This window comes from Molossus molossus, unplaced genomic scaffold (genome assembly GCF_014108415.1).
Source record: "Molossus molossus isolate mMolMol1 unplaced genomic scaffold, mMolMol1.p scaffold_m16_p_13, whole genome shotgun sequence".
Taxonomy (NCBI): domain Eukaryota; kingdom Metazoa; phylum Chordata; class Mammalia; order Chiroptera; family Molossidae; genus Molossus; species Molossus molossus.
This window is the reverse complement of record NW_023425348.1, coordinates 90,916,042-90,936,731: the sequence shown is the minus strand read 5'-3', so window position 1 is coordinate 90,936,731 and position 20,690 is coordinate 90,916,042. Positions and strand designations below refer to the sequence as shown.

The 20,690-nt window shown below is 51.5% G+C and overlaps 1 protein-coding gene across 2 annotated transcripts; it reads left to right on the top strand.

The window, feature by feature from the left end:
* Positions 1-14,551: 14,551 nt before the first annotated feature.
* BATF2 (basic leucine zipper ATF-like transcription factor 2) lies at positions 14,552-20,230 on the top strand. 2 transcript variants are annotated; one of them, XM_036259884.1, is made up of 3 exons: positions 14,552-14,674; positions 16,104-16,208; positions 19,553-20,230. In XM_036259884.1, the coding sequence occupies exons 1-3, from the start codon at positions 14,636-14,638 to the stop codon at positions 20,228-20,230; spliced, it is 822 nt and encodes a 273-aa protein (XP_036115777.1). In that variant the 5' UTR covers positions 14,552-14,635. The 2 variants fall into 2 exon arrangements, with proteins under 2 accessions (XP_036115777.1, XP_036115778.1); XM_036259885.1 differs by lacking the exon at positions 14,552-14,674 and having other exon boundaries at positions 16,134-16,298.
* Positions 20,231-20,690: the final 460 nt, after the last annotated feature.

The following is a 20,690-nucleotide window of genomic DNA, read 5'->3' as shown; positions in this document are numbered from 1 at the left end:
GGCTATCACGCCCACCGACAACACAGCCTATTGGCCGAGCCCTCCCTTAGTCCCGCCCTCGCTCCCACGTGACCGCGAGGTCGCCTAGCGGAGCCTCTGCTACGGCCCCTCTGGCGCTGTTGGGGGCTTCTGCGCGACCACCTGCTTTAACCCTTCGCATCCTGAGGGCTTGAGTTAGAGGGCACCGCCATTCTTTTTTCCCCAGGACCCCAGGCCCGGGCGGAAGGGGAACCTGAAGTTCCTGGGTTTTGTTTTGGCTGCATGGAGAGTAACCAATAACCCCCAGATTGTTGACCAGCCATCCCGGGGCCGGTGTAAGGCTCCGTTCCCCAAAAAACGTGTTCTAGATCCTCATCTTGGGCCTTTGGCGTCATCCTGACTCTGCCAGTTACACGGCCTCCCCATTTCCCTGGCACCTGGAATCTTAGAGGGTGGGCGTGGGGTTCTTCTTGAAGGGCGAAAGTGCCCCCTAGGGGCCATTTGGAAATGTGCGATGGCGTCTTTGTGTTACCACCGGTAAAGGCAGAAGCGGGTCCGCCTTCTGGCCTGTACTGTGTGGATTCTTGACTTCCTGCAGGAAAGATTTCACAACATGAGTTGAGGATTTAAGAGTACATTTTATTAAAGCTGGGGTCAGTGAAACAAGAAAGGGCTTAGGATAGAAGAAGCAACAGGAGAGAGACTAGGCGGGGCTGTTTTGGCTCCCTTGACATTTTATGGAAAAAACATGAGCCAAGGCGGGGCTGCCATCAGCTCACTGGAGAGTCAGAGAAAAGGGACCCTTGGGGACAGGTTCAGGGGATTACCAGGGAAGAGCTGCCACTGCCCATTGCTCCCCTGGTTGCAGGTCTCATAGGCCCCTTAGAGTTTAGGAGATGCCCCTCTGGAGGTAAGAAGAGGAAGGGAAAGGTGCAAGCGAGCTCCCAGAGAGAGAGCATGCGCTGAGTCCTTTGTCCTGAGAGTTCTAAAGGCTGGGAGTTTAGGGAAGGATCTCCTAACAGAATATTCTGGGTGTATCCTTTCAGGTCCAGGTCTCCATTGATTGGTTGGCGCTAGGGCAGGGTGCTTAAGTCATCACAGCTGGTCCTGGTATCACCTGCCTGGTTTTGCTGCTTTTTCTGGGCCTGAAGTTGAAATACAGCTGAAGCTTAGATGTTATCTCTAGGGAGGAAAGGTCAGGGGGTTTAAACATGGCCAGTGATATGCCACGGGAGGAAAGTCCACCCTGGGGTCGAGGTCTGGCACCAGTTTTGTGTGTTGCTAGACACCCCAAACTTTTGGCCCTGGTAACCTGTATCTGGCTGTAAATTGCTTGGCCAATTTGCTCAGCCAATCTGTCTGTTTCCCTATTCCACTTGCCAACAAATTTTCATAGCTTATTATGGTCCTGCCTCAATTGGTTTGTCCCAATTATCAGGTAGGCCTTGTTATTTAGAGGCCAGGGGACAGATCCACACAAAGAATTATTTTGCTCAACATGCCCGTCATTTCTTCGATTTGCTAATGAGAAAGATGAGGCTCACATGGTGCTTGGCATAGTGATTGGCATATCGTAGATACTCCATAAATATTTGTTGTTGAATGAGTGACTGCCCAAGAGTTTGGTTCTTTACCTTAATGATCAAGTACAGAAAAAAGTGAGGAAACTGAGGCCAGGGACTAGGCAAATAGTAAGCTCAGAAGGGTGTGCCTATTGTCTTATTTTGAGGGGTTTCGCCAGCCCACTACAGGTTAAATGTGAATACAGTAGGCAGCACAGACGGCTCTGTCTCATGCTTGGGAAAGAAGTCAGGCACTAGCTGAAAGTAATGGCTGACTTCTTTGTAATTGTTTATAAACCACTCCGCGTTTTCTACTTTAGCCTCCTGTCAACCCTGAGAGGTTTATTTCCTTTTTTGTAGATATAACAGTGGAGTCCAGAGAGTTTAAGGCGTTTGGACAGCAATTTAAACTCAGGTCTGGTTGACAATAAAGTGCACTGCTTTTCTGGGTCCCTAAGAAATCTAAACGTAACCCTGGCTGGGTAGCTCAGTTGGTTTCCTGATACGCCAAGGTTGGGTGTTCACTCCCCTGTCAGGGTTCATACAAGAAGCAACCAATGAATGCATAAATAAGTGGAACAACAAATCGATGTTTCTCTCAAGTCAATAAATAAAAATGAGATGAAATGAAAATTTAAGTGCCTTCAGTGGGGCTCAGTTACTGAAGCTGGGGTTCATGTGTGTGGTGGATTCCATGAAGCCTTTGAGAATTAGGAGTGAAGCTCTAACGTGCCTGCATGGAAAGATGTCCATGCCATATTAAGTGAAAAAGGGGAACTTCAGTCTTGTTTTAATGTTAAAAATAACAGCAACTCACTGAACAATGCTTTTCGAGCTATGGGCAGTCCATTAAGGAGATTGTGAAATTATTTTAGTGTCACAAATAAGTCAAACCACATGAAATTGCCCATATTTGACCATGTTGACTAAATAGTTATGTTTCATATGTCTCAACCTCGTAGCTCTAGCAAAACTTAAATGGAGTGAACAGAGCAGAAAGCAGTGCTGCCTTTGCCTGTGAAATGAAGGGACGGAGTGTTTGTTTCAGATATTTACATGGATGTGTGTACTTCTCACTAAAGTCACAGTCACAAAAATTTGAAAACCACTGCAGTTCAACGGTTACCTCTGGGATAAGTTTAAGGGAAACTTCACATGATTTCCGTAAGCACTTTTGGATTGCTTTACTTTACAGTTGCCACTAGCAGTGAAACCCTTGTTTTAATGTCAGGATTCAAGCCCTGTCCTGTCCAAGCTGCTGTTGTGGCTTCCCAGGGGCCACAGAGTAGGATTACAGTGAATATCAACTGCAAAAACCTGGGAGCTCTGTGAAATAGTAGGAGACCAGGAAGTAACTGTGTTTCACTTTTGAATAATAATTGCCTATAGCTAGAAATCTGGGATGTGGGGTGGTGTGTAGGGGCTTTTAAAGACAAGTATTCTATTCGCCTGGTGGAAAGGAGGAAAGGGTGCTCTTAAGGAAATAAAATCTTTAGGGAATACCTTTGGAAGAAGACTGGGAAAGAAGATCTATAGAGCTGTACTTATATATAACTGAATGTATTCATGAGAAAGAATCATGAAATTAAAATACCCAGATCCTGACAGCTATGAAACCTGCTTTCGAAGAGGGAGTTTCTAAGCGGATCGTAATTTAAGGGTAGAGTTCTAGATGTCTTTTTTTTCCCTCAACCCAGGATACTTTTCTATTTATCATCAGAGAGAGTGAGAGAGAGAAAGAAAGACAGAGAGAAACAGCGATGTGAGAGGGACACATCGACTGGTTGCCTCCCGCACGACCTGACCAGGGCCGGGGACGAACTGCAACTGAGGTATGTGCCCTTGACCGGAATCGAACTTGAGACTTACTGGCCTGCAGGCCTACGCTCTAACTGCTGAGCCAAACTGGCCAGGGCTCTAGATGTCTTTTAAGTAGGTATGCTTACCCAGTGTTTGGGGAGGAAAATTTGGCACCATAGTTTTAAATGTAAGAGAAGGAGCCTTCTGGATCCAGCCATAAACTTCATATATCACTTTTCAGTCATAAAAGAAAAAGAAAACTTTTTATTCTGGACCACCACTGCCACCACCAACAAAAAGCCAGGACAAAGACCCTGCTTGACTTACAATTGCTGATCATTAAGCATTCGCAAGGAATATACCTAAGTATTTTATTTGTGTATATACATATTTATTTATTTATTTATTTTTGTTAATCTTCACCTAAGGATATTTTTACATTGATTTTTAGATAGAGTGGAAGGGAGGGTGGGGGAGAGAGAGAGAAACATCGATGTAATTGAGACACGTGGACTGGTTGCCTCCCGCACAATCCCTGGTTAGGGTTGAGGATCAAACCTGCAACCCAGGTACGCACCTTTGACTGGGAATCGAACCTGAGACCCCTCAGTCTGAGGGCCGATGCTCTAACCACTGAACCACACAGTGATTCTTTTATTATTTTTTTTATCTTCACCCGAAGACATTTTTTCCATTTTTTGTTCAGAGTGGGAGGGAGAGAGAAGAAGGGAGAGAGAGAGAGAGAGAGAGAGAGAGAGACAGAGAGAAACGTCGATGTGAAAGGGATACATCGAGTGGCTGCCACCCGCACGACCCAACCAGGGCCGGGGACAAACCGCAACCAAGGTACGTGCACTTAGCAGGAACCAAACCTGTGTCTCTCTGGACCGCAGGCCAACGCTATAACGGCTGAGCCAAACCGGCCAGGGCCCTATTTGATTTTTTTTTGTTTTAAATCCTCATCCGAGGACATTTTTCCATATTTTGTTCAGATAGAGTGGGAGGGGGAGAGGGAGGGGGTGAGAGAGAGAGAGAGAGAGAAACATCGATGTGAAAGGGACACATCGAGTGGTTGCCACCTGCACGACCTAACCAGGGCCGGGGACAAACTGCAGCCGAGGTACGTGCCCATAGTGGGAAATGAACCCAGGTCTCTCTGGACCGCAGGTCGACGCTCCAACCGCCGAGCCAAACCGGCCAGGGCAAAGTTATAGTTTTTTAAAAAATATGTTTTTATTGATATTTTAGAGAGAGAGGAAGGGAGAGAGAGAGAAGCATCAATGTGAGAAAGAAACATCGGTCAGCTGCTTCCAGCATGCCCCCCACTGGGGATCGGGCCCACAACCTGGGCATGTGCCCTGACCGGGAATCAAACCAGCGACCTCTTGGTGCATGGGTCGATGCTCAACCACTGAGCCACTCCAGCCGGGCTAAAGTTACAGTTTTGATAAGAGAAATCCTGTATTTTTTCTCTGATGAAACATATCTATGATGCCAGTTTTTTTTGGACTGCATGCTTCTGACAGAAGCACCACCAGCACGTGGTGGCAGCATACCCAAGGGTAGGTTTTGTCCTGCGTGGTAAACAGAGAACTGGATGTTTGAATGTGCAGCCTGATCTCTGAAATGGCAGCTGCCTGTACCTCAGTGCTGCCCCAGCCTGCTCTGGTAGTCCCGCCCCTTCGGCATCCAGCGTGGCCTGTCTGTGTACCGTGGGCAGGCCACAGCTGAATGCCTCAAATGGCAAGTCAGTGTCCAGGCATCTTCCTTACAGGTCTCAGCCAGCTGCCTGATGTGGGAGGCAGAGGAGGTGTCCTCTCCAACTTCCAGACGACAGAATGAGCTGTTACTCACACCTCTGCCATCCATCCAAGGGCACATGACATCCTAGGCCTTTCCAGAACCTGAGGAGTGGGGAGGGACTTGAAAACCTGGGCTCTTCCAACAACTGCACCCACTTCACCTCCCCTGTGCCTATGGCATCTTCAAGAACAAGGCTGTGCCACACTTTGTCCCCACAGGGCCTGGCCAGGGGCCTGAGCGTGGAGTAGTTACTGAGCCTTCACTCAGCAACCTGAGAGCCAGATACCCTGTTATCTCCACTTGACAGAGGAGCCAGGAGCTCCACACACCCAGATGGCTGCCGGGGCTTTCAACCAGTCTCCCTGTTCCCCCCCCCAGGCCGAGGAACTCTTGTAATTGGTGCTCAGATCCTGTCCTTCCTCTGCTCAAAGCCCTGCCTTCAGTGTGCTCCCTGTCTTTCAGAGTTAGAGCCCGAGATCTCCAGTGGCCTGTGAGGCCCTGCATGAATGGCCCCTCCGTTCTCTGCCCTGAGGACCTGCTCCTCCCTGGCCCCTCACCAACCCTCCAACCCGCCAGTGCATTCCCACTGCCCTGAAGACAAACCTCCCTGTCACCTCCTGCTCTTCAATGCTTTGTTCAGATGTCCAATGTCTCAAAAAAAATTTTATTGTTCAGATATCTCAATGAGGCCCAGCCTGACCACTATCTATCTATCTATTTATTTATTTATTTATTTTTTTATCCTCACCCGAGGACATTTTTCCATTCTTTTGTTCAGATAGAGTGGGAAGGAGAGAGAGGAAGAGAGAGAGAGAGAGAGAAACATCGACGTGAAAGGGACACATCGAGTGGCCGCCACCCGCACGACCAACCAGGGCCGGGGACAAACTGCAACCGAGGTACGTGCCCTTAGCGGGAACCGAACCCAGGTCTTTCTGTACCGCAGGCCGACTCTCTAACCGCTGAGCCAAACCGGCCAGGGCCTGACCACTATTTAAATTTGAAACAGCTGCCCGGCTGGTGTGGCTCAGCGGTTGAGCGTCGACCCATGCACCAAGAGGTCGCCAGTTCAATTTCCAGTCAGGGCACATGCCCAGCTTATGGGCCCGATCCCCAGTGGGGGGCGTGTAGGAGGCGGCCAATCGATGTTCTCGCTCATCAATGTTTCTGTCTCCCCCTCTCCCTTCCCCTCTCTCTAAAATCAATAAAGAAAAAATAATAATACAAATAAATAAATTTGAAACTGCTTAATCCCTGACCCACATTCCCCAAATCCTTTATTTTGCTGTATTTTTCCCATGACACTTAGGTCTTCTACCAGCCTATATAATTCCCTTAATTTATTGCATGTATTCTGCCCAACCCCTCCATCCCCACTAGAATGGACGCTCCACAAGGGCAAGGATTTGGATCTTCATGTTTATTTTATTGAAAAGTAATTGATTCCCATCACTATATGACTTTGAGATGGACAGAATGGTGGTTTGATTCACATATATTGTGAAATGATTACCACAAGGTTCAGTTAACATTCACCTTCTCATATGGAATCAAAATGAAAGAAAGGAAAACAATTCTCCTTGTGATGAGAACTCTTAGGATCTATCATCTTAAGAACTTTCCTACAGACACACAGCAGTGTCAGCTACAGTCATCACGTTGTACCTTATGTCCCTGGTGCTCATGTATAACTGGGAGTTGCATCTTTTGACCACCTTCCTCCGCTTCCCCCTCACCCCACCCTCTGCTTCTGATATTGGACCTTTTTTTTTTTAAACAGATATCTCCCAGCACCTAGAACAGGGCCTGCCACATAATAGCTGCTCAGTAAATATCTGTTGAGTAAAAGACAGAAGCAGAGTGTCCATTAACTGCTTTTTAGCTGCTCACCCAACCAGAAAGCAGCAGTGTCGTCAGCCTTGATCTTAACCACCAGGCTTCTCTGCCCCCAGAGCAAGGCACATCTGGCGCCTACCCTCTGTGTGAGATCACACAGATGCCAACTCCCAGACATGCCCAAACCTAGGAGGGCATCTCACAGGCACCCCTCCCCGCAGGTTCCCGGAGGGCAGCTGAGGCCCGGTGTGGAAGGCAGGTAAGTGGCGATGCCCGAAGAGGACCCCAGGTCTCTTCTCACCCTCAGTTCAACATTCGGCTCCGTGTTCAGTAAAAAGGCCCCTCCGTTCTCACAAATGGCACAGCCCCCTCGGGCCTGGAGGTGTCCATCTCCCGAGGCCTCCGGCTGGCACCAGCCTCCAGCACAGCAAGAGGAAACCTGAAAGGGCAGTCAGCGCGGTCCTTCATTTTATTTTAATTTAATTTAATTTAATTTTATTTATTTATTTATTTATTTATTTATTTATTTATTTATTTATTTTTAATCCTCATCCGAGGACATTTTTCCATTTTTTGTACAGACAGAGTGGGAGGGAGAGAGAGGAAGGAAGAGAGAGAGAGAGAGAGAGAGAGAGAGACGTCGATGTGAAAGGGACACATCGAGTGGCTGCCACCCACACGACCAACCAGGGCCGGGGACAAACCGCAACCGAGGTACGTGCCCTTTGCCGGAACCGAACCCGGGTCTCTCAGGACCGCAGGCTGACGCTCTAACCGCTGAGCCAAACCGGCCAGGGCCGGTCCTTCATTTTACATTTGGGGAAACTGAGCCCCAGAGAGGGCTCAAGGCCCCTGAGGCCTCAGGCCTGGTGGCACATGAATGGTCGTCCTTCTTGGATCCCTTCTCAGCCTTTCTTCTGGACGGGGCCCTCCTGGCCCAGGACCCACTGGTGCTTTGATGTGGGTCAACAGTCCTCCCCAGGTGGACCACAGCAGGTTTCTGCCACGGGTGCAAGTGTCCCTGCCCTTCTGAGGGTGTTGTGTCCCCATTATTTCCAGTCCAGGGTCAGGAGACACCAGCTGGATTGGTGAGAGGTATCTGGTCTGCAGGCTCTGCCACCTCCTTGTACTTGGCCAAGTCCCCTCCCCTTGCTGAATGAATCTCAGACCATCTCTAGAACCCTCTGCTCTTGGCACCCTTGATGTGGTCCTTTGGCTGGGTGGGACAAGGCCAGTGCTCTCCTGTTGCTTGGAGTCCCTGGCCATGCTGGGTTGGGCTTTATCCCCCACTCCAGCCTTTCAGGCCCCTGCTTGTGACCCCATGACCCCGGCTGCCCACTTCCCCACACCAGCCTCCGAATGGGGTCTTTCCGCCTCTTAGATGCCTGCGGGAGCTGGCCTGGGAGGCCAGGGAGAGCAGTCTGAGGCGTGGGAAGGCTGCCTCGAAGGCTGGGCTGACGTTTCTTTCCCTCCAGTGTTCAGGGTCCCAGCAAGGGGCCAGCCTGGCTTCTCTGCCATTCGCAGTGGACGGCGGGAATGGACAAGGAGGCCCAGCTGGGGGCCCTGGACAAGAAGGATCTCGCTGGTGACTGCTTTATATGTGTGGTTTCAGTTGTCATGACAGCCCTGGAAAAGCAAGGGTATTCTCTCCATTTTACAGACAAGAAAAGTGAGGCCCAGGGCCCCGGCCGGTTTGGCTCAGCGGTTGGAGCGTCAACCTGTGGTCCAGAGAGACCCGGGTTCAGTTCCGGCAAAGGGCATGTACCTCGGTTGCAGTTTGTCCCCGGCCCTGGTTGGTTGTGCCACTCGATGTGTCCCTTTCACGTCGATGTTTCTCTCTCTCTCTCTCTCTCTCTCTCTCTCTCTCTCTCTCTCTCTCTCTCTCTCCCTCCCACTCTATCTGAACAAAAAATGGAAAAAAAATGTCCTCGGTGAGAATTAAAAAAAAAAAAAAATAGAAAACTGAGGCCCAGGGAAATCAAGGGTCTTGATCAAGGTCATAAAGCTGGACGTGGCAAAGCAGAGATTTGAACCAAGCCTTTCTGGGACTTGTACCACCTGGGAAAATCCAGGAGCTGTGGTCACCACTGCCACATCTCGAAAAGCCCCGGGAGGCTCGAGGACACTTTGCCGCTCAGCTGTTTATTATGTCTGCTCCCGTCCACTTCCAAAAGTTTGAGTCAGCTTCCTGGAAAAATGTGTATATTAAAGAAATAGCAGAGAATCATAAGCACAAAGCTTTGGATGTGGCAGGGTTCCCGGAAGGATGGGGGGTCGGGAACGTGACAAACTCTTGCCAAGGATGGGGTGGTGATGGCATCAGAGAGCTCCAGGTGAAGTCACCCAGCTCCTGGGAGGCCTGGCTATTTGCAGACTCCAGCTTTAATGAGCACTCACAGGTACTGTGCTGAAGTGAGTCAGTCCTCTCCTCCTACGCCCCGGGGAGGCCCCAGTGTCACTGCCCCCGTCCTTGCCCAGCTCTCAGTCCACCTGGCATCGTCCCCTCAGCGAGACTTTGCTCCCACCCACAGGTCCCTGTGAAGCAGTGGAGAGGTTGCTGGTCTTGGTGTCAGAGACACGGGGGCATCGAGTTTGCCCTACCTGGGGATGTGACTCGGCCAGGGATGTACCTCTGAGCAGCAGCTTACATCTGTCTGAACCTGACGTGGTAGTGGTAGCCCAGCATCTTCCCCTCTGCTCTGGCCAGTAGCACCCTGATGTCCTTTGGGAGTTGCCCCTTCCTCATCCCTGGTCCCCGTGGTTAAAAAGGCGCTGACCTTACCCCCCGGGGCTCCAGGAAATGCCTAGGACCTGGCCTTGCCTCTCTCTCCTTGCCACAGTGACTCATGTCAGGAATTAGCCACAGGACTCAAGTGAGACCAAGGAAGGCCAGGCCTGAGACCTTTGTTGGAGCTACTGGGAAAGTAGTGAGGGGTAGAGAGATGCACCCCCATCCTGGGGCAGCTAAGCTGGCGTTTCTGGTGGCTAGCTTACTACCATGAGTGGTCCCTGCCTGAGGAGGTAGCCAGCCCAAAGCAGAGCAGAGAGGGCGAGACGCTGACCTCTTGGGACATTGTTTGGGCATCATGGTTCAGCCATGCCTAAAGCTGGAATACTCTCTAGACTTGTCAGTGACTCAAACTTGAGTTAGATCATTCTTAAAACTAAGAATCCAGAGAACCCTGATTTCTCTTTCTTATTGAGACTTCTTTGTAAGCCTGAGAAATGTTGAGCAATTCCCGTCAAGTATTAGGTGCTACGTCTTACACGTGGACACAGTCATTAACTTTGTTTTTCATTACAAAGGTATTTAATTAGAAAAAAATCTCCTCCCTGTTCTTGCATTCCACAATTTGTCTTCTTAAACTTAATAATAATAATGAGTAAAACACAAACCTATTGTGTGAACGAAAATTTCATCAGGTTTTTGTTGAGTGCCTTTGTTAAAAGTTTAATAGATGTTTGTGTGGTTTCCTGTGTGCCAGGGACTGTTCTAAGCCCTTTACGCACATTACTCATCAAATCCTTATATTATTATCCCCATTTTACAGATGAGGCATAAAGAGGTTAGTTAAGTGATTTTTCCAGGATCAAGTTCCAGGCCAGAGATGGAGTCCCCTGCTTCTCTGGAAAGCCTTCTCTAATCTCCCCAACAGGAAGTGCACCTCCTGCCCTGCCAGTCTGTATGCCCTCTGGGTTGTAAACTCGTCCCAGCTGAGGCTTAGTTCCCACAAGGCCCATCCACAGTTGCCTGAGGAGGTAGCCAGCCCAAAGCAGAGCAGATAGGGAAGTCAGCCTCACCAGCAGCCTCTGCCTTCTTCCTCTGCTACCCAGCGTTGGAAGCTCCTTTGAGATGCCCTGAAGAGACCAGGCCTCAAGTGAGGGGTGTACATGGTGAGGAAACCTAGAAAGAAGGTCCTCATCCCTGGGCAGCTGGCAACCCCAGAGTCTCTCCAGTTCCAGGAGGTGTGGGAAGGAATTGGGACGAAGCATCAATGCATCCTAACTTCTCCCAAACCAGCCATGTGACTGTCCCCTCCCTGTGCCTCAGTTTCCTCAATGGTAAAATGAGGAGGTTGGTTAGGGAGAGTCTCCCAGAAACCCAGGGCAGGTCCTGTGGGAATGAGTTGAGACAGAAGTTTCTTTACTCATCCAGGAAGCTTTTGGGGTTCCCAGATGTCAAGCTGCCTGCTGGACTTTTGCTCATGTATTCATTCATTAACTGAGCACCTGTTATGCTTCAGAGAGTAAGACAGTGATCCTGCTGCCCAGGAGCTTACTCTGTAGCCCTGGTTTGGGAGGTCTCCAAGCCTTCACCTACCGAGGTTGCAGGCCCCTCCACACACCTGGTCCAAAGAGGGAGGACTGGGGCTGGGGGAGAAGGGGAGGCGTGTCCTCCCTCCAGCTCTGCCCTCTCCCACCCAGCAACCTTGCCTCTCAGGCACTAATTTCTTTACCTTTTAAGTGAGAGGTTGGACTGGATGGCCCTGAAGCCTGCTCTGCCAGCCTGGGAGGGGGTCCACCTCTGTGGGGAAGCTTGCATAGCCATTCATGGTTAAACATTACCCACTCCGTGTCCATCCCTCCCTGCCACTCCTCAGTGATATCAGGCCATAAACACTGCCTTCTCTGGTTTTCCTCCAGGGTTGTGGCCTGCTGGAAGGGGCCGCAGGCACACTTGCTGACAGTTTCCCCCCAGAGCTGGGGTCTGGAGAGGGGAAGACTGGGGTTCAGGGCTGGAGCTATAGGCTGGGGTGGGGACACTTGGGCTCTAGCCGCTGCCCTCCCCACCCTGAGATGTTTTTCCTTTGTTACATCATGCATGTGGCTCCCTGGATCCTTCTGTGGACTGGGTTAATGAGCCCCTTAGGTGCCCGTCTCAGGAAAGACGCCCAGCCCTCCTGGTTTCTGGGAAACAAAAATAGTTCTGAGAAATCAGGGCAGTCTCTGCATGGGGTGCCCCACTTCAGCCTCTGCTCCCAGCCCCTCACAAGCAGGCAGTGTCAGGGCCGGCTGTCATGCCCAATCCCATCCACCCAGTCATTTTATTTTAAACATTTGTATTGACTTTTAGAGAGAGAGGAAGCAAGAAAAGGAAACATTAATGTGAGAATGGAACACTGATCCACCGCCCCTGTGTGCCCCGCACCGGGGATCAGCCCACAACCCCGGCATGTGCCCTGACCAGGAATCGAACCAGAAACCTTTTGGTGCAAGGGAAGATGCCCAACCAACTGAGCCACACTGGCCAGGGCCAATCAGTCATTTTATTTATTTAATTTTTTAAAGACTTTCCTTTTGTATCTTTTTAAAAAAAATATGTTTTAATTGATTTTTTAGAGAGAGAGGAAGGGAAAGAGAGATAGAAACATCAATGTGAGAGAGATGCATTGATACTAGGGATCGAACCCAAAACCCAGGCATGTGCCCTGACTGGGAATTGAACCGGGACCGTTCAGTCTATGGGACAATGCTCAATGCCCTGAGCTACAACCAACCAGGCCTGCCCAGTCATTTTAAATTACGAGCCTGCATTAATCTTGCATTCCCACAAATCTCAGGAACGGGAATAAATTCCAGCTGAATAGTACTATACAATATGCAAAGAGCTCTTCTCATTTCCTTCTTTCCATCTTCAAAACAAATTTGTAAAATAGGTGTGACTTCTTTGTTAGGCCCAGCATATATATGAGAACACTGAGGTGCAAAGCGATAGACCCGGTGAGTAGAGAGCCAGCTGTCAGAGTCGTCTGCTGACTAACTCTAAAGCCCAGACTGGTGTCATGTCCAGGTCTAGGAGAGCAAGGAACTATTACTCTCAATGCGCTGTTCATGACAGACATCACTAATCAATCATTGCCAGGCAGACAGTGTTAATCAATTGCAGTGCTCTTTTTAAAGAAGATCAGAAGCTGCTGTACACTCAGCACAGTACCCCAGGACACCATCACCAGAAGACCAAATCCATGGTATTTGCCATTCTTTTGATCCCACATCATCAATCTTGAGCCCTCAGGACTCAGGCACAACCCCCAGATGCCCTAGTAACCAGACCACAAGAATGCATTGCCCATGCAGTTCCGGGACAGGAGTTACTGGCTCCTCCACCCCCCAAACAGATGTCCCTTCCAAGCATAGTTGGAAATACAACAACTATGCAGGTTTGCCTGGGGCTTCAGGGCTTGTTAATAGCATTTTTGGTTGTTGTTGTTAATCCTTACCTGAGAATATTTTCCCATTGATTTTCAAATAAAGGGAAAGAGAGGGAGGGAGAGAGGGAGAAAGAGAGAGAAACATTGAAGTGAGAGAGACATATTGATTGGTTGCCTCCCCCACGTCCCTGACCAGGGCTGAGGATCAAACCTACATCCCAGGTATGTGCCCTCAACCGGAAATCAAACCCAAGACCCTTCAGTCCGAGGGCTGATGCTCCAACCGCTGAGCCAAACCAGCCAGAGCAGCATTTTTTTTTTTTATTATAAAACATTTCAGGTATACCTTGAAAATGTAGATGATATTATCACACGGAACTGTTCCCACAGTTTAAGCAGCAAAACGCCACAGACACATCTGAAGTTCCTATGTCCCCCTCAGCCCATCTTTCTGAATTCTCATTCCCATGCATATTTTTATACTTTTATTACATATTTACAGTTACATATTATTAACCGACATTGTGTTGTTCGAATCTTGTTGCTGCTTGTTCCTGTCACACGATTACAGGCGTGATGATCCGTGCAGCTTTGAATCTCCCACCGGCTCATAATTGTGAATATCTGCTGAGCCCTTACTTTGCACCAGGCACGGTTTTAGGTGCCTTACCTGGCTTAACTCATTTAATCTTCACGACAAAGTGATTTTTCTCCCCATTTTACAGATTCGACAACAGTCACACGAGTGAAGTCACAGCCCCGCGTCACATAGCTTGAAAGCTGTGCTTCTGCCTGCTAGACGTCACTCTGCACGGTCTGTTGGATGAGAACACACTACCTTATCCACCTGTTCTCCTATTTCAGGGCCATTGATTATCTTTGCCTCAACATTGGCCCCAGAAGGTCTTGGGTGGTTGTATTATTTCACGTGGTTCCTACATCAAGACTGTGAGTGGATATTTGTATCATCCACCTAACGCCCTTTACAGTTGGGGAAACAAAGGCTCGGAGAGGATGACACCTTCTCAAAGCTGCACAGCTCCGGTGTGCGGAGGTGGGCTGTGCCGGAGGTGGCTGTACACTCACACTGCTCCTGCTCCAGAGCCCAGAGGCTCTCCATGTCCCCTGTGAGCCTTCGGTCCCGTCGTCTTCTCTGGACTCTGTCCCTGGCAGCCTGCCCGCCCTCCCCCAGAACACCCTCCCCACACCTGGGCTTTGATCTCCCTCCTCTGGCCACCCTCCACTGTCCTCCTCCCAGAGAAGTGGCCCAACCGGAAGGCCAGTTCGTGTCAGGAAATTCCAGCCACGTGAGCCAACCCGAGCCAGGGATTCTGAGCAGCCTGTGGCTTTAGAAGAAACTGAAACTTGTCTTGCTAGGGGCGGAGTGGTCACTGAGGATTTAAAGAGTCATCACTTCCTTGGGTCCCCAGAGGGCACTGAGAGGCCACAGCAGCCGAGGGACACCCTGCACCAGATGTGAGCATTTGCTCCACTGCCCAAGCCATGCGCCTCTGCGGGGGTGAAGGGCTGCTGACAGGGATGGTGAGTACAGGGAGCCAGGGAGAGGGGAGGAGAGGGGACATATGCCCCAGGGTCCCTATGCCTGGGTGGGGAGAATGTGGTCAGAGCTCCTCTTCCCAGCTCTGCAGACATGGGCTGTGTGACCGTCCGTGACCCCTGCCCACCCCGCCCTCTCTGGGCTTCAGTTTCCTTGGGGATTGGAATAATGGCTTTCCAGCGCTCATGTTGCAGACCCAGCCTCCAGCTTAGAACGTGGCCTCTGAATACTGCTCTCCTAACCCACCTGCTCTCCCCTCACGGCCCTTAGGGTAGCCGCCCTCTTCCCTCCCCATTCTCCAGCACGACTCCCCTTGGAGACCCTGCCTCTCTCCCAGGACCCAGAGGCCACCCCCTTCTCTCACTGCGGTCTTTTCCTGATCTCAGGTTCTTGCACACACACACCCCCCCCCCCCCCGCCACCCCAGCACCTGGAATGGGCCTGCTGTGGTCACGGACTTAGGAGCATAGTGTCCTCAGCCAGGGAGGCCAGGGTCTCCCCTGAGCTCCCTTCAATCAGGACACACCTTCCAGAGGGACCTGTGTGAAGGGAGGTAGGGCTGTGGGGCCTCCAACATTCTTTCTGCCTGACCTTCCAAAACTCTGGGCATTTAGGTTAAATAGTTCGTCTAAGCATCAGGGACCCTTCGGTCTGGGGTCCGGCAGGGCAGGGTCACAGCTGTCCACCTTTGAGCCCACTCTTTCATCAGACAGACTTCATGCCTTCGTTCTAGGCTGCTGCCCCGCTCGAATGGAGCAACTCGAGGGCAGGAGTTTTGCCTGTTTTGTTCACTGCTGTGTCCCCCTAGCTCAGTGCCTGACACACAGCAGGTGCTCAATAAATACGTGTTGAGTGGATGAATATCACCTTCGGGGCTGAGTTGAGCATGGCCTCATGCAGCCGAGTCAGCACCCCCCCCCCCCCCCCCCCCGACGGAGCTCACCGCTAGGGAAGCAACCACCTTGACTGTGGAAATAAGAGCTATGGGAGGCTGACCGTTACTAACTCCGGCTCTGGGCTGGCCCTGGGCTGCCTGCTTTATGGCCTGTGAGGAAGACACTGTGACATTGAAGATAAGGCTGATTCAGAGAAGTGAGTGACTTACCCAGAGCGACAAAGCCGATAAAGAAAGTGTGGGTGTGAGGTCAGGTCTGTCTAGGTTCGAATCCCAGCCTCCCAGCTCCCTTTGTCCTCCCCCAATGTGTGATGTGAGCAGGACATTGGCATTGAGTATGGCTGGCATTTCAACGAGGTGTGCCATGCCTGCGATGGGGTGTGTGGACTCCAAGGGAGACAGGTGGCCTCTGGGAGAAAGGGGACCTTTGGGGACTTGACATGGGAAGGGCATGGCTTTATGGAAGGCCAGGGCACAAGCCGTTGCCAGGACCTGAACCCTTTGCTTGTGCCCTGCAGGACCCTGAGGGGCATCAGAGGCAGCTGAAGAAGAAACAGAAGAACCGGGCATCTGCCCAGCGCAGCCGGAAGAAGCACACGGACAAGGCAGATGCCCTGCACCAGGTGGGGGACTCTGCCCTCCCCACCCTGCCTGCACCCACCTGACCCAGCTGCCTCTTCTCCAGCCACCTATGAGCAGACCCCTACCCTGCGGTGTGTTCCCTGGTGCTGAGTTTGGGAGGAGGGAAGGGCTCTGCCCTGAGATTTGGAAATTCCTGGGTGCTGAGTGCAAACTGGGTTTCAGATACACACGGGGCTCTAGGGGCAAGAGGTGTGCCCACAGTCTACCCTGCCCTCTAGGTGCCCCAGTCAGTGCAGGGAGAGGAGACAGCAAGTGAGGGGAAACGGGAGAACCCAGCGCAGCAACCAGCTGAGGCTCTTACAAGGCAGATCCCTGGCCACCCTCGCCCAGGGCCCACCTCCGGAGGCCAGAAGCTGCACTGTGATTAAAAACGGGACAAGGATGCCTGCCCACCGGCAGGACACTTGTGGAGACTAAAGGAGGCAGAGGAGCCCAGTGGGGCAGGAGGGGGCGGCACCTGCACTGGCCTCTTGGCCTTGAATGGTCCTTTGATCTTGCATGGTAACCTACCCTTGGAGAGTCCCATCTCCTCTGTGCAGAGAGGAAGGACACCATCAGTCCCTTCCCAGGGGGACTATTATGAGCTGGGCTCAGGGCCTGGCCCTTCAGAAGAAAGGCTGCATGCACTTTAGTCCTTCTAGGGATGAGTAAAACCCACTGCGCTCTGTACCCAAAGGCCCTACACTCTCTGTAACGCCACCCCCACCCAGCCACCCTCCTCTCCTAACATCCCAGTCCTGTTCTCCCTGGTCCTTGTCTGGACAAGCACACCCAGCCTTGGGGGCTCTGCTTTTGTTGTTCCCTCTACCCTCCGACAGCAGTCCAGCTAGATCCTCACTTCTTTCCAGTTGTTTGGTTGCAATGTCACCGCCTCAGAAGGGCCTTCCTAAACCATCTGAGCTAAAGAGATCTTTCCTTGTTACTCTGGTTTATTTTTCTTGTCAGCACTGACCTCCTTAGATGTTGTTCATTGCTTGTCTCCCTTGCCAGACTGTAAGCAATATGAGGGCCGATAACCCTCTGTTCCCTGCCGTTTCCCTGTCACCTGGAACAGTGCCTGACAAATGGAAGGGACTCAGTAATTCCCTGTGGAGCGAATAATACAGCCAGAATAAAATGCTCTAGAAACACAAAGGGGGCAAAAACAGGCAGTAGCACCAAGGTGATATAGAGATGAAGTCTGAGCTGGTCTTGAAGGATGAATAGGAGTTTTCCAAGCAGATGAAAGTAAAAAAAGGCATTGCAGGCAAATGAAATTGTGTTGGCGCAGGTGTGAGAGAGCAACACCCTGTAGTTTACATGAGAGTAAGGACTGATGCCAGGATGGGGTTCCATTGATTCATTCATTCATTTATTCATTTACTCACTCATTTATTCCCTTCTTCAAGAAATGCCTGTTGAGTGTCTCCATGTGACAGGCACAGTTCTAAGTATTAGATACACAGCTGTGAACACAGCAGACAAAAGCCCAGCCCACGCTCCCCAGGACTCATATATATTTTTTTTTTATCCTCACCCGAGGACATTTTTCCATTTTTTTGTTCAGATAGAGTGGGAAGGAGAGAGAGGAAGAGAGAAAGAGAGAAACATCAATGTGAAAGGGACACATTGAGTGGTTGCCACCCGCACGACCCAACCAGGGCCGGGGACAAACTGCAACCGAGGTACATGCCCTTAGCGGGAACCGAACCCGGGTCTCTCTGGACTACAGGTCGACGCTCTAACCATTCAGCCAAATCGGCCAGGGCAGGACTCATATTTTTATGGGGAAGCCGGGCAGACAAATAAATGGTTTGTGAGGTGTTTGGGATGTCAAATGGTAACGATAGTGCTATGGGGGAAAAAAATTAAAGCAGGGAAGAGGGAAGGGAGTGGGCAGGTGGGGTGAGGGAAACCTAACAAGGGATGACCTCCCGGATAGGTAACATTTGATCAGCCTAAAGGTGGCAAATGAATGAATGAATGAGTGACTGAATTTCTGGAGGTGAATTGAAGCCTTTGGGAAATTTAGGTGAAGGGTGACTTAATACTATTTAAAAAATGTCCTTCCACATGCAGAGACCAGCCTGGGATGGGGCTGCTGCTGGCTTTCATGCCTGTTAGGACTTTGAGTCCACGGCTGAAGCAACATTTTTATGTTTTACAACTTCTCCTTTTAAAAAGTATCCACAAGGGGTGGGGTGAGGGAGGGAACCGAAGGAAGTCATCCAGCCTCCTGAGCTTCGGAAATGAGTTCTTTCTGCATTTTCTACCACTGTGCTCATCATAAACGGCTGTTTAGAAGTGTAGGCTGACTTCTCGCGCCCTGGGCTCTGAGAACCCAGCAGGACAGAACCTGACACACGCAGACTCAGGAATGCTGACAGAACTCAGTGCTGCAGAGCAGGACCTGGGCTCCTCCACAGGGCCTCAGTGGGCCACGCTGGGCGCCCGGGAGGTCAGGCAGGGCATTAAGCAGCCTGGGCGTGTCCAGGATAGTAGGACGCCTCAGTTGCCGTGAAGTCCATGTAAGGATTAGCCCAGGGGAGGGCAGAGCTGGAGGTGTGTCCAGGGAGAGGAGACAGGAAATGTGAGAAGGCAGAGTCCATCTGAGGGACAGGAAGTGGGAGGGGCAGGAGAAGTTGAGAGATAAAGCTGCAGGTGTGAGCTGGGATCTTCACGCACAGGCACAGGGACTTGTGGGAGCCTTTGAAAGGCTCTAATGTTTGGTTAATGACACAGTTGCCCAATGGTTCCTCGGGTCAAGAAAGCAGGGTGGGTCCGGCAGGTGTGGCTCACTGGTTGAGCGTCGACCCATGCACCAAGAGGTCGCCAGTTCGATTCCCCATCAGGACACATGCCCAGGTTGTGGGCCAAATCCCCAATGAGGGGCATGCAGGAGGTGGCCAGTCAATGTTCTCTCTCATCAATGTTTCTCTCTCTCTCTCCCTCTCAGTAAAATCAATAAAAGAAAAAGAAAAAAAATGTTTAAAAAAAAGAAAACGAGGTGGTTTTTGAGGGGGGCACCCCAGTTAGGACACTGGTGAAAATCCTAGGTGAGTGGAAATCGCAGACTGGTAGAGACACCGGCTGGGGGACTGAGGATGGGGAGCAGGCACACCTGAGCCCCCGTAAGAGGTAGAACGGGGGAGACTCGTTGGTGGTTGTGGAGAGCTGGCCAGAGTGTAGTGAAGGGCCTCCAGCTTGGACATTTGCAAGGCGGTGGTATCTTTTCCCTAAGTTGAGAACCCTGAGGGGTTGGTGATGGGTGGTGGTGAATAGGGTTCATGCTGAGCCCCTAGTGTTGGCTGACACCCCCCTCCCTGCAATCTGCTTCTCTCTGCAGCAGCACGAGTCACTGGAGAAACACAACCATGCTCTGCAGAAGGAGATCCGGGGCCTGCAGGCTGAGCTGGCGTGGTGGAGTCAGGCCCTGCGCATGCATGAGTGCCTGTGCCTGGTGGACTGTGCCTCCTGCTTGGCTCCTTTGCCCCCTGGCTTCTGGAGCCAGGCCAAGCAGCCCCTGGACCCCGGGCCTCACCGACAACATGACTGCCAGGAGCAAGTGGGCCTGTTTCAGACCCCAGTCTCCTCTCCCTCGGCTCATCAACTCTCTCCAGATCTGCAGCCTCCTGCTTCCTCTGGCCTCCTGTCCCCTCTGCCTTCACTGTCCCTTGGCTCAACTACAATTACTGCACCTCCTGCCCAACTGTCCTCCACCCCTGTCCAATCTGCCTCACCCTCTGGCTCCAGCCTGTTGAGACCTTCCTCCAAGCTCAAAGCCCTCCTGCCCAGCTCGTCAGCCCAACCTGCCCCTCCACAGCCTTGTGGGCCGGAGCACCTCACCAGGGGAAAGCTGATGTCCTCACCCCACAGTCCCTCGGCTGCACTGGGGCTGGCCTGTCTGCAGGACACGGAGCACAAGCCTCTCTCAGTAGCAGACCAGCAGGGTCTGGGTGTGGAGCTCAGCCCCCACCCTCTTTTGGCCTTCCCCCTGCTCTCCTCTGCTCAAGTCCACTTCTAACCCGGCACCCTGGAGCTGGGCTGGCCCTTCCTCAGGCTCAGGAAGCAGCCCTGGCACACAAGCGCCTCCTCCATTGGACCAGAGGCTGCTCTTGGCTGACCAGCTGGCCCAGCATTTGCCCACGGAAAGGAAGCCGTCACTGTGTGCCTACCACTCCACCAGCCCTGTTTCCACCGCTGTGTCATTCAACTTCATGCTCATCTGCAACATCCAGATTACCACTCCACTCTTCCAGACGAGAAGACAGGCTCAGAGAAGCCAAGTGACTTGTCCAAGGTCACACAGCCTTTCTTGGGACCTAAAACACCACCGTCTGCCCTTCCTTCTCCTGGTGGGATCCCGGCCAACGCACTGTAGGGGCTGAAGCCCCAGGAACTGCAGGCTGGTGTGAAGAGGCTTACGGGCTGGGGGCAGAGAGGAGCTAGCTCTCTCCTGCTCTGTGATTCCCAGGGCCACAGGG